This window comes from Anopheles maculipalpis, chromosome 2RL, assembly GCF_943734695.1.
Source record: "Anopheles maculipalpis chromosome 2RL, idAnoMacuDA_375_x, whole genome shotgun sequence".
Lineage (NCBI taxonomy): Eukaryota > Metazoa > Arthropoda > Insecta > Diptera > Culicidae > Anopheles > Anopheles maculipalpis.
Window position 1 is genome coordinate 33,037,247 of NC_064871.1, and position 14,064 is coordinate 33,051,310.

Genomic DNA, 14,064 nt, shown 5'->3' on the forward strand with positions numbered 1-14,064 from the left:
AAAGAAAGAACAAAAATGACAATTTCATTAAGTAAAATTGAAAGGACTACGAAATCTTCACGCAAAAATATATATTCATGACAGAAAGAAAATTATTTTAAGTTCTTTTTAAAGTTGTATTTGCGTATAATTACGAAATTTCATCATTTTTGTACTAATTTCCTGCCAGGATCGACAGGTAGTAACAGGAGAGCATGCATTCACCAATGTTTACTGGTACTGGTTTACTTTAACAATGCAAATTTCCTCCATGTATCATTTCATTAATTATCCTTGGCTCCTCGCCAAGCAGTTTTTACAGTCGATATACGAGTTTTCTATACTAGGGGCGCCCTGGGGGTGTAAGCGACAACGGCGGCGGTCTTCATACGGCGGGAACGGGGTTCAAATCCCATCCGGACCGTCCCCCAGTAGTGAGAACTAACTAACCATCTACGTGGTATCAGCAGTCTAGTAAGCCATTTCGATGGCCGGCATAACCTTAGAGGGTCGTTAAGCCAAGAAGAAGAAGATACGAGTTTTGTCTTGTATATGAACCAATAATCAACTCTCAATAAATACCCCCTTTGTCAATCAGCCAACTAAGGCATTAGTAAGCCAAATTTGTATTGAAAAAAATCCTTAGTAGGTGGATATTAAGGCAATTTTGTTTTTGGCGATTACATCGCTATTTCCACTCTGTTTAGGGTCTTCGAAAAGCTAAAGCCGTCACTACACTTACACTACACTTGTACTTGTAGACTCTACTCTGATTTGCAACACGAGCTACAAGCTTCATTGGGTAGTGGTGTGCTCTTGGATGACGAACCCTCCTGTAATACAAGTTCTTTTGGTAGATGAACCTCAGATGCTGAGGTTCCTTCATATTTATTTTTATTTTTCTATATAATAGAAGCTTTGAGTTCGAAACTTTCGCCTCTCAGGCTTCTTCGTAGATGAAGTTTCTTTTGACTTTACATTGAAGTCCTCTTGATAGAGGACTTTCATTTTTTTGATGGACGAGCCCCTTCAGAGGACAAGGTGTTTTTATATCAAACCACATCCTTTGTGCGAGATCTCTAGTAGTAGAGGACCTCATGATGAAGCTTCTTTACTCTCTTCTTTAGTTCTCTTGGTAGCTAAAGCTACATCGGAAACAACTCTTGGACTGCGAGCTCCGTTGGTAGATAAGGTTGATTGAAAGACAAGTTTGCGCTAAATAAAAAAGCCCTTAACAGAGCCGCTTTTGGAAGATTTGGAAAGCTTATATGAAACTACTTATGAGCCTTAATCTCTTAACTTTAAGCAACGCAAATCGGCAGCATTCTCTACAAGACAATCAATCAAATATTTAAAATCGAAGATCACTTTTTTTCTGCTTATATGTTATACCTCGACATCAAAACAAACCATAAAGAAAGGAAAGAGAAATCCCAAACCCAAAACCCTCCCAACATCAGCACACCCGTGTCGCGTGACAGCATCGATCGTTCCAATAACCGGCAGTGAGTCACCTGTGGAATGCATCGCTCGCTGTGCAACATGTGTCTACCGAACCCAAACCGGCCCCTTTCCGAATGGAAAGATCCTTCTTCTCCGTTGTGGCTCAATGCATGCTGTACGCTCACCTATGAGTTCCTGCTTCAATGCTAGCGTGCAAAAAACCATGTCTCGGGTATGACGTCACACAAATCCCACCCCAAAACCTGGGCAGACACGTGGTCTGACGTCCGCTCTTGTCACAGTTGTCGTGGTGCCAAGGGGAGGCACTAGCGAACTGCTGCCGATGGCTCACACGAAGCGCTTAGTTGTTTGGTCAAATGGATTGGCGATCTCGACGAGTGCGGACGCAAATATCTCCTTTCCAGTTTGGTGTGTGGTGACACAGGCAACCAGCCTGTGCCTGTATATACCCCCTCCCTCTTTTTTACGTGTTCCTATCATCATCGTATCATATCAGCAGCTTTGTTGGCCGCTATCGCCCAAGTTGTTTGCGTTATCCGTTGTCGGTGTCGGAGTGGTTCGCTTATCGTGTGTTCCCGTGGTGGTTTTTTTCAAACTGCAAGTGAATTTTGACTCATTTCTCCAACATTTGATTAAGTGCAACCGGAACGAGGTGTGGTTCCTGGGCGTTACGTTACCGCGCAGTGCCTGTGTTTAGTGTGCCAAGTGAGTTACTAAAGTTAAATCAGTTTCCACAAACAGCAGCCACCAAGCAGATACAGATAAACATGACGTCAGGTGCAGAAGAAATTGACATTCGTCACGTATTTAGCCTTCAGTGCCTCGGAGCTGGTGAAATCGACAAGACACTTGGTTCCACTTCAATTTTTTTGTTTTCTTTAGCGGGTTTCGGTGAGCAAGAAACCGTCCCCAATGTAAAACGTGCGTCTTTTTGCGGCCAAAAGCATCCGGGAGTATTGTTTTTGTTTAAAGTTCGCTTCGCGCTTCGCCCAGCTTGACCGCGAATACCTTAGCGGTGAGCAGTCGGCGAGAGTTTTGCATGACTCATTCCGTAATTTCCGAAACGATCGGACGCGCACACGGAAGCTGTGAATCGATCACCCCTTCACTGCCTGCGCGATCGATCTGCTCTCCACTGTCCTAGCCAATGTCCCAAGCGTCACACGCTTGCGTGATTCACCTACCGCACTCCGGCATGCCGGGTCTTTTTTTAACCCATTGCAACCCTCGGACAAAGGTGGCGTGATAGTTCAATTAGGGCGACGAAATGAAGCCATTCAAAAACGAATTACTGTGACGGATTGTCAAACGCGTTATTTTGGTTTGGAGTTTTCTTCCCCAAAAAACCTCGCGCACTAAATCTGGAACCCTGCTGGACGCTTGGAAGGAATGCCCAGTGGAAGTGAGTTCATTAAACGTTTTTTTTTTTTTGGTTTCCTTCTTTATAGTGATGATGCGAAACGGGTGTGCATGCTAAACAGCTTAAACAAACCAACCCAGTCCCCCTTCGGTTGGAGCATCATCATCGTCCTCATTATTGTCGTGGACCAAACTTAACGCTCCGGAAAAATCATCACCAAAAGTCATCATCATTTAGCACAATTCAAACATCTTAAAGCTTTGTGTGTGTGTGTGTGTTTGTGTGTGTCTGTGCATAATCGTAAGTGTGAAGAAGAGCAAGAAGTGCCTCCAAAACAATGAAGTCGTCCCTCCAGCTCGTGATCGTAACGCTGCTTGCCCTTGGCGGTGAAACATTCAACCTTTCTCCGGTACCGAACTACGTGTTCCGGGAGCCCGCACTGCAGCTACATATGGAAAAAGTTCGAAGTTCGTACTTTGGCTACTCGCTGAATCTGCGTCCAGGCGGGTAAGTATCGCGGGAACGAAAAGAAATTGTGTTGAAGTCAACACAAGCAGCCATTCCTGTCTGATGGAGACGAGGGGCGAAAGACTCTTGCGATTCAATTACGGAAGGTGTGCGATGTCTTTGTTGGTCTCAAGTACACAAACGCGCGTCCGTAATCGGTAATTGTTGCGTGTCCCTTAATGGGATGTTTTGCAAGCTATCACGGTCAAGGAAAAGGGGTGTTTGTGTGTTGTTGCACGGACACATTTTAAACGGCTTTCTTCTTTGGGTGTCATAAGAAATTATTGTGGGAGTCATGTGCTTAAAAAAGAAATGGTTAAAGCCAACAAAAATCGAAAAAAACTACTCCGCACCAACGTTGGTAGCTTGCTTTATGATCATCTGAGGATTGGGCTTCTATTGAAGATCTCTGTGCCTGCAACTGCTCGTCTTTATTGACTTGATAGTCTCCTCTTTAACTTACACTTTAATACACAAAGGCTGGAATTATTGTTAAGACCGATGTAAAGATTTATATCAGTATGTTTTGAAGCGCTTCTGCGGCCTCATTGATTGCAGTTTGCGGCATCTTCTTGCCGGTATTGCGTGCTACTTATATAAAAGTGTATTCCTAAAAGTGTAAGTAATTAACAAATGCCCGGATCAATTACAATTTCTGACATTGAAAATCTGCTTTATAATATCGTTTGAATAACCAACAGTGATCTAGTCTCACTGGACGAAGCAGGCGACTGCCTAGGACTGCCTTGTCGATAAGAGGCGATATCCAAAGCGAAAGGACCGTAACATTATTAATTGGAATCCTCTCTCCCTCCCGTCGAATATTTTTGTCAGACAGGGTCCTCAATGTTTGTAATTTAAATTATAATAGAAAAGTTTCCGCGGAGCGGCTCGGTTGTGTAGGCGAAATCGGTGCCGGTCTTTAAACGGCAGGGCCGGAGTTCATATCCCATCCAGACCGTTCCCCCGTAGCGAGGACTGACTAACCTCTCTGCAGTGGTATTCATAACTCAAGCAATACGGCCAGTCCATTCTTACGAAAAACAAGAAATGGTTCCAACTTCCATTTCGTCTAGGGGCCTCCAAGGGGCTTCCAACAGAAGCATCACGTAGAAAGGTTTAACTGCTTTGGTCGTAGCTGCCTTTCCTCATGAGCCATTCCTCATGTTTGTTACATTTTTCACGCTTTATGAGATCACGAGGCAAATATAAGAACATCAATTGTAATGATAAAAATATTTGATAGTTTTGTATTGATTTGTACAGCTTGTAATTTCCTAAAGACCGTGACTTTTGCAACACTATTAGACATGACAATTTTGGTTGGAATAAATTCGGAATTTTAATGTCAAGCGATGAGAGACAACCAAAGACAAAATGCCCATGGAAAAATGAATTCGGACAGACCTATTTACTTTCTGTCACAATGCAGAAGAAGAATCATTTCAATAGATGCGATCACATGCAAACCATGTAATTTGATGTATTTGCAATAAAAAAATACTATTGTGAAAGATCAACATTTATAAAACATTGGTTAAACGGGAAGTTTTATTTATCTTGAAATAGCAAAAGTAAACGATCGTGTCGATACTGGAACGTGATCGTACAATCCAGGAGTGTCAAACCCAAACAGTATCAAGCCTCTAAAATTAAAACTTCACTTTTGAGTTCGATCAAACTGACGCCACGATCCGTTCGAGATGTAATTTTATTTTACAAACATTTCTTCGTTAGAAGAAATGTAGCGTTTCTTCAGAAAAAGAATAACTTTGGATTTTTTATAAAAAGAAATTCAAATGCGCATACTACTCCTTAAAGAAGAGTGTGTATTTTATTTTTGTATCATCTTCTCAAGCTCAAGCCTCACCTTTAACGAAATTAATAGAGTTATCACATCAGGCCTGTACTCTCAAGACATTTACAAAACAAAAATCGCTAAACTCCACTTCATCATGCAACCGGCAACCGCCTGCTTTATCATATTTTTTCGCCCCACTCGGTGAATCATGCCAAAAAGGGCTCCCCATGATCCGGAGGGAATAGGTTCACCGCATTATTTGAAGCTTCAGTTGGTTGGTTTTCGTTCCGCAAATGCATCCGCGGAGAGTTAGAGCTGTCACGCTAATTCAGACAACCTTATTAGGTTTAGTACGCGTTTCAGTTTCTGACCTTATGATTGGTCACTTTTTGGACACAGCCGTTAATGGCACTCCTTGTGGAATCCCTTAACGTAACTGATACACAAAATTTCTTAACCGGGTTAGTCATGTTCGATGTCGTCTATTTGCATAATAATTACGACGACGAGCAAAGGGTTCGTTATTTGTTCTTGTATTTGGAGTACTTTTTTTGTAGAGGACGAATCCACTTATGGTGTAATTTTTGTACTTGATTTAAAGTAATTGTATTGTAAATCTATAAGGTATTTTTATCTGTTTAAGTAAACTTACATCCTTATTGAATCGATTTTTGGAACTTATTTCGAAGATCTCTCGTTATTCGAATGTTAGTTTCTTTGACTTTTTACCATTTTTCTATGTTATCTTTACCTTATATAAAGGATCCTAAGACAAAGCTCCCATCTATCCGTTATTTCTAAGTCCTTGTGAAGCTGAATCTCACAACAAAAAAACAAATCTTATAATAAATACTTCCCATCCCACACAGCGTCATTGTCGGTGCCCCGAGAGCTCAATCGGATTTGGCTGCCCAGCGCAAGGTGAACGAAACGGGCGCCATCTACCGCTGTCCCTTTACGGCGGACGGAGTAGAATGTGCGCCATACTACTTCGACCGGATAGGCAACACCAAAGCAGAACAGTCGGACTTTGCGTACAACTCGGAAAAGAAGGACTTCCAGATGCTGGGAGCCGCCATGGATGGGCACGGATCGGACGGGGATCGGTTTGTGGTATGTGCACCGAAAACGATCAGCGAACTGGTCGATTATTATCTGCTGCATGGTATATGCTACGTGACGGACGGTACCGAGCAGGACGAGGAACCGAAGGACATTCGCAAGATTATACCATTGCGTGCGAAAGGTAAGTGTTGTGTCGGTAGTTCTTCCTCGGTATGGATTAGTAAAAATGGGTCTCTCTCGATTGTTAGATAAACAGCTACACAAAGACGCACACGGCCAGTACTACAATTACATGTACGGGGAGCAGGGTATAAGTGTCCACGTGACGGACGACGGGGAAGAGATCTTGATCGGTGCACCGGGAGTCTTCAACTGGCGTGGTACTGTGGTGCGCTATCGGAGACGCTTCAACGAAGATATGGGAGGCCTCAGTCGACGTGACGGATGGTCCGCTCAGCAACGCCCAACCAATCGCCACAGGCGTCAAATCATTCAGTACATTAGTGATGTACCGAATCCTTACTTTAGTACGGTGAAAGACGATTCGTACTTTGGGTACGCGGTTGGATCGGGAGATTTCCGCGGTGATCGTAAGATCCTGTACGTAGCAAGTGCTCCACAATCGAAGGGACAGGTCGGGGAGGTGTTCATCTTCGACATCATCAATGCGGACTCGTTCCTGGAGACACAGATTAAGGTGCTGTACAGCTTTCCCGGACAGCAGCAGGGAGAGTACTTCGGATACGCACTGTTGGCGGAAGATTTTAATGGCGACGGGTTTGCGGATCTCGCGATCGCGGCCCCGATGCACAGTCGATCGGGTGATCATGATAATGGGGTTGTGTACGTGTTTTGGAACGAGGGCGAACTGAACTTTCAGTTGCAAGGGAAGCTGGCCGGCAGTCAGGATGTTGCCGGACGGTTCGGTACAAGTCTGGGACGAATCGGGGACATTAACATGGATGGATATAATGGTAAGCCAGAAACGATACATCTGTCTCTTTTTTCTGGACAACATTTTATAAAGATTTCGTCCACTTTCAGACATTGCTGTCGGAGCTCCTTTTGAGGGTAATGGCGCTGTGTACATCTTTCTCGGCTCGCCCGATGGACTTCAATCGAAACCGAGTCAAAAGCTAACACCACCCCCGAATGAGCTTCTCTCACCACAGCCGATGTTTGGCTTTGCACTTTCGCGTGGTAGTGATATCGATGCCAACGGTTACAAAGACCTCGCCATTGGTTCTCCGAATGACGAAAAGGTGTACGTTTACCGGACGTATCCGGTGGTACGCATTGAGGCGGAAGTTACCTCCTCCAAACGCGAACTCACACTAGAAGACACAACGTTCGATCTGTCCATCTGTACGAGTGCAGTGTTTGCCGCAGGACAACCCTTCGACGTGCTGCTCAAGTACGAGCTGACCGTCGATGGGCAGGTTGGCCGTGTAACGCTTCCCGGTGTTGGTGGGAATAAACGTACGGAAACGATCAGCGTTAGCGGGACGAGCGAGTGTCGTCGAATCGATGTCCGCCTGAAGGCTACCGCCGCCAGCATCTATAAGCCCGTGATGGTGGAACTTTCCTACGAACTGGTACGATCGCTACCAACCGAAACGGATGCTGCGTTCTGTGCCGAGTGTGCTCTGCTCGATCCGACCGTTCCGAATCGATTAATACAAAAGATTTCCTTCAAGACGGGCTGTCAGGGTGAGGTGTGCGTTTCGGATCTACGTCTCGCTGCCCGCTGGCTAGACATAACGCCGGTGTATGTGCTCGGTAGCTCGAAGAAAGCGTCCCTCGAGTTTGAGGTGTACAATGCGGGTGAGAATGCATATTTGCCACAGCTGAACGTAACGCTTACGCCCGCTCGTCTAACGCTGGCTAAGCTAACGTCCGAGTGTCAGCAAACGATCACAACGGATGGTGTTAATGTGCTGTGCGATCTTAACAACGGACTGCCGCTGAAGGCATCCTACACCGCACGGTACACACTGATCCTCGATATGACCAAGCTGGAAGGGAGCAGTGCGGAGATTAAGGCGGAAGCGCTAAGTACTAGCGAAGAATCCGCACAGGAAGACAATTTCCTGGAGCAGGTGCTTACGCTGCAGGAGTTTAGCGATATAGAGATTATCGGGTAAGTCTAACAAATGGTTTGGAGTGGTCTATCTTTACGCTAACGTGTCCTATTTCTCGTTAGGAAAACGTCCACCTCGGAAGTGTTTCTGGAACAGCAAAGCGGTCTCCATAATGTAACGTACGAGATTCAGGTTCACAGTAACGGTCCTAGCACTTTCCGACGGCTAGGTTTCACGCTGGATGTTCCACTGGTGTACCACAAACCAAGCTCGGGACAATCGTACAAGATCATCAGCTTTAATAGCATCGTCGTGTCGGGTTATTACAACTACAAAACGCTTGACTATACATGGACGCAGAACGACACGATACTGTTGCCGAATCCGATCGAGCACGATCATATCGTTCCGCCGACCGTTGACGTCGAAGATATGCATCGATTGCCGAGCGATTTTGTTCTTCTATCTGGTGCTGGCAGTGCTGTAATGGGTGACTTTGTTGGTGAAAATCAACCCCACGGTTATGATTCAAGTTCGATGGGTATGCATCGTCGTAGACGTCGGGATCTTGGCAGTCGATCGTCAGTACCAACCTACAACCGTTACACGGGACAACTCTCAGGACATTCTCGCGTACGTCGAAGCCTATCAAAAGTGAACGATGCCACCGTACAGGCGCTGCCCGGAAATCGGACACTGTTCTTTAACTGTGCCCAGGAGGACGCCCTCATCGAGTGTGCCCGGCTTAATATCGCTGTGGACATCTTTCGTCCGACCAATGTACCGATCATCATAACGCTACAGTTCCAGCTCAATCTGGACGCTGTCAGTGAAGCGTTTCTTGAGCGAGAAGACATCTTTGCTCTGATGATGCTAGCAGACGTACACAAGGAAGGTGATCCGGATGGCGCTACATTCCGGCAGGTACGTAGCAACCCCTTCACCGTGGTGTATCGTTACTCGGACGGTAGTACACCGATCTGGGTGTACATTGTGTCGGCACTCGGTGGACTGTTGCTGCTTGTGGCGATCTCGTACGGCATGTATCGGGCTGGCTTTTTCAAGCGCAAAACAAAGGAAGAGATGGAAAAACTTCATCGAGAGGTAAGTGTCGAATCGTTCATGCGGGAGTGCGTGAGTCAGCCTTACAATGTGTCCACTATACTTTGCAGAGCACACGTCTTAACGAGCCGGAACAGGGAAATCAATCACCGGCGGAGGCTACCACGGAACTGAACTGAAGCATTATGGGGTAAGTTTAACGAAAACACTTCACGAGCAGTATATTTTCCGACACCAAATCTTATTCGCTAAGTATTGCATAGATGAGTTCGCTGCTACCAAGTTACGATTAGAACATTAATTAGAAGTAGTGAGAGAGAAAGTACTTGCACATGGTTTGGTATATGGTAAAGTTACAAGATATCTCTCAGGCATTCATGAACCAATTTTGAAATTTATTCTTCTGTCTAGGAATGAACTGAGATCAGATCAGCCAGAGAACAGAGCTGTGTTCTAACATCCTTCCAAAGTATTTCTCATCAAAACTCTGTCCCATTTTGAGAACCATCCCATACCAAATACCGTGAAATATGACTTGAGATATATATAGTTTGATACACTGGAAGCAGACAGAAGATTTCAGGAGTAGATGATGCTGATAGCTGCCAATGTTTCAGTAATGATTTATCTTCCCTTGGGATTAGAATGTATTGTCTTCTGGTGCAAGGAACCTACATTTATAAATATTTGTTCAATGCCTCCAATATCTTTTCTTTATTTGCGTTGGAAGGATTTAATTTACACGTACCAGCGTTAGGTTTACATTTTTAAAGAATTTTATATAGAATTGCTGACAAAATTTTGGCAATCCTACACTAGCTCTAGAGTAAATAGTATATATAGTAGGAATATTGATTTGGGATTTTCAAATCTACGAAAATTTTAAAGCAAAAAGACTTTTTTAGCATGTCATCCTAGTCATCGTTTCAAGCTACCCTAAGGTCTCGCACTTCGACATTCGGTTTTTTTACACACCGAAAGGCCATAGTTCGATGCTCATCTAGGGATCGGACTTTCCCTTTTAGATATAAATACAAGAAAATGTGTAGAAGGCCATCATATGGCACCAATAGCAGTAGCTTTTGCAGAAAAATCACGATTTTGCACGATAAAATTACCATACTATCACAACAACCATTACCTCTAGATTATTGTTCACCGTGAAGAAAGTATGGTGATTCTACTTAAAAAGGAATTTCTTCTCGGTGACATACCAACATTTGACTGTAGTTAAATAGTATCCATCTTTCTTGTAACTTCATAATAGTTACGAACAAAACATCGAGAGCCAAACGAGTTTAATGCATTTCAACTGTTTTGATTGCTGTCGATTGATGCATTTAATTTTTAAATTTCAAGTTCCATTTAAAATTTAGCAAATTAGTGCGTAAGAAAACTTTTATCATCATGTTTGTGATGAACTTTTGATTTTTAGTTAGCTTGTAGAGAGTTTTAGTTTAGTGGTTTGGTTTAGTACTGAACGGTTGTTATTTCACGTAGAATATATAAGAAAACTTTGAATGAAATAAAATGTTACAAAAAGAAACGCTAGAATGTATTCAACATTAAATGTTCTTATTTTTAAGGGGCTTATTACACTCTTATTGCTCCTCAAAAAGGTCTTTTTCGAAACTTCATTCCGAAAATTTGTAAAACTTGTGCCGTTTTCCTGCCGCCTCTGTTGGCTGCAGTTATATCAGAAGCAGTGTGACACCTTCAACGACAACCTGTTGATCGGCTGTGACGTGGACCGGCTGAACGTAAACAAGACAATATGTGTATAAATAATACATTCAAATTCAAATTGGATCCGTTTTTTTGCGTTATAATGTCCAAAAACTTCGCAAAAACATGTAACATGATACAACATCTCAAAAGAGTTTTTTAACAATCGTCACCCGCCAAAACACTACAACATTTCATCATGGAGGAATCATGGAGGAAATGTAGATCCAAGAGATCTTTCGGCGTTAATTTAAGGATTGAAAGCACCGTGAGTCTGCGCCAAAAATTTTCAAACTACCTGCCTTGGGATTACTGCAAAAATAAGAGGAATAAATTTTAAACATCCTGGAACATAGGCATTGGCTCCGCACTGTAGCTACTAAGTTAAGGTCTCTAGTACTCAAATGTGATCCTCCCGATAAAATATGGCAAACGCTTCAGTGTAGTAACCCTCCAATAATCCGCTTATATGAGAATGTTCGCTTTTACAGGGTGTCCTTGCCGATGCAAATCCTTTATTGGAACAGGACTCGAGAAAGACTGATATGAACTGGATATGAAAAGCTGTTCTATTTCTAGTATTTTCTATTCTTTCAAAATATCACACAAAAATAAGCCAACCACGCACAGTTTAATAATAAATACGCTTTTTTATTAGTATTTCTCTTTCACGGTTCAGTGTGATTTTGCTGCTGATTTGTTGCTGTGTACTTTATTGCATTACTCCGAGGGCTGTTATTTGTTTATCTTCCTATTAAGAATACTATTGCTGTGTGTATATGCTATCGTATTGTATTTAGTGAGTGCATTTACGATGTTTTGGAAGTAATTACTACGTTGTTATACCAATGTGACAACGACAGTAACAACAAAAAAAACCTTCCTACTACCACCACCTTCACATTCACCATTGCGTGGAAGCAACCGGTCGCACATATCCGTATCTAGGTGTTGGTGTATTTCGTTACCTATTTATACTATTGTTTTGTTGAGGTTTCCTCTTTCTATCGCTCTGTTTTCATTTTTCTCAGTATATTGTATCTCTCTTTTGTTGCTTATTGTTAAGTTCTATGTTCTGTGTTGTTGTGCGTTCCCCGAACGTACAAATATCCACTACCATACTATCGAGTGTGGTGTACTATTGTATTTCTCGTAAGCAGTTTACCTGCTTCCGCTTTATCAGTGCGTGGTGATGAGTTTGTTTGAGTATACAATACATTTGTTCCGTTTTGAGTATGTATTTTTGCTAGGTTTCTACGTGTCTATTTATTGGAAGAGTTGTGTATAATAACTTTAGTCGCCATTTTCCTCATTTTGAGTCCCATTGCTCCAAGCAACAATTGTGCTTCCATCATCCTCCATTGCTTACACAAGTCAATGCTTTTGCTTTGTTGTTGGGGAGTGTTTTTATACTCGCTATTTACGGTTTACAACATATCTTCTATAACATCTTCTCCACACTACTACACAACTAATGTTTAAATGTTACTTTTATCTATATACTGCTTTTCCTATCTCTGCTTGTGCTCTCATCGTTCAGACTGCGTTTAACATTATTTTAACGATTGACAAAAGGAAAAAAAAAACAAATCTTTAAAAACGATTTTTTTGTTCTCTAATTTATAATACTAACAGCAGTTTAATTCGCCTTACAGCGGCTGCTCCTCTCGTGTATATGTAAAGCCTCATTATTCACTAAAACGGAAGCGACCATTTTCCAAACCATTTCTAATACACCCAATTCTGATTCAAAAGTTCGCATTAAACATAATTTAACAATCTCTCTCGCTCTCTCGCTTTATCTCTAAACAATGGAATCAAAAAAGTTTATTTTTCTACCACAAAAAAAAAATGGTTCTTATAACTCCACGATCGTGTATCGAGAAGTGGAAATTTATAGCTCATTTGTGCCCGTGTCTAATAGTCTGGCACTGGCATTATAAAAACAATTTTGTTCTTTTCTTTTCCTTTCTGCTGTGTGTTGTTCTTCGCTTTTTATATTGTTTCTTGTCTTTTTATTTTATTGCTTGAAATATACTCTCACACAATGCACGGAGAACTTGTTCCGTGATCTTATGTTTTACTTTTCCATTTCTTCTACATTTTCCTTCATCCGTTTGACTAATTTTAATATTTCTATCAAGTTCTATTCTATACTAAGGCCAATTGAAAACATAAAACAAAGTTCGCATAAACAACAACCATCTTTGTTATTCTTAATAAAAGGAATGGGCGGGACGAACTTGCTGTTATGAGTCAAGAAGCGAGTTTTTTTTTCGAGGACACGGTGTTTTTTTTTTCTTTCTCTCTGTGAATGACACAGAGTTGAGCTCCGTAATATTATATGCTGAAAATAAGAGCAGACGGGGGCTCGAAGACGTTTAGCGTGCTGGGCTGTTGTTGTTTCCAAACTTCCTAACTAAAACAGGTTTTTCTTTCGGAAGCAAGTTTTTGTTCAAGGCCTTGCCCGTGTGAAGTTTGTCGGATGGCTGTCTAGACATCTATTCCATCGTCGCATATTTTGTCTAGCTAGTCCTCTGATCAGCATGTTGCCCAACGGAGCGGGAGATGAATAACCTTTGATGGTTCGAGACTAAATCTAGAATTAGCATATCGAACCGTCAATCCGGGGGGGGGGGGGGGTCGATCCTCGATTCACGTGCCTTTTTTTTCTTATTTTGTTTTGTCTGTTAACTGTCAACACACGCGTTGATTTTTTCAAGAAACATTCCCCATACTAAATGATGACTATTCTTGTAAAAAAAAAAACAATTTAGATTTCCTAATCCTAGAAACTGCTAAAAATTTCTTCCTAGAAGATCATTGCTTACTTCACCACTTTGCGCTCTAACAAGAATTAGAACTAATTTTGACTGGTATCGCTCAAGGAATGAAGAAGCAAAAAACCATGAACGAAAGGTTCATACTAGCTATCTAACACATACATAACAAAATGACCAAAAGTCATTAGAAATTATTCCTCCTCAATTCTCTACCTACCCCGTATACGCTTTGTTTGT

General features: G+C 42.3%; 2 protein-coding genes across 2 annotated transcripts in view; one reads left to right on the forward strand and one right to left on the reverse strand.

Annotated features, from left to right (window-relative positions):
• Positions 1-14,064, reverse strand: part of LOC126557318 (serine/threonine-protein kinase Pink1, mitochondrial) — a 251,977-nt gene that overhangs the window by 112,487 nt on the left and 125,426 nt on the right. The window lies entirely within an intron of this gene.
• LOC126566806 (integrin alpha-PS3-like) lies at positions 3,141-9,498 on the forward strand. Its single transcript, XM_050223294.1, has 6 exons — positions 3,141-3,310; positions 5,981-6,357; positions 6,425-7,150; positions 7,221-8,316; positions 8,380-9,361; positions 9,430-9,498. The coding sequence occupies exons 1-6, from the start codon at positions 3,141-3,143 to the stop codon at positions 9,496-9,498; spliced, it is 3,420 nt and encodes a 1,139-aa protein (XP_050079251.1).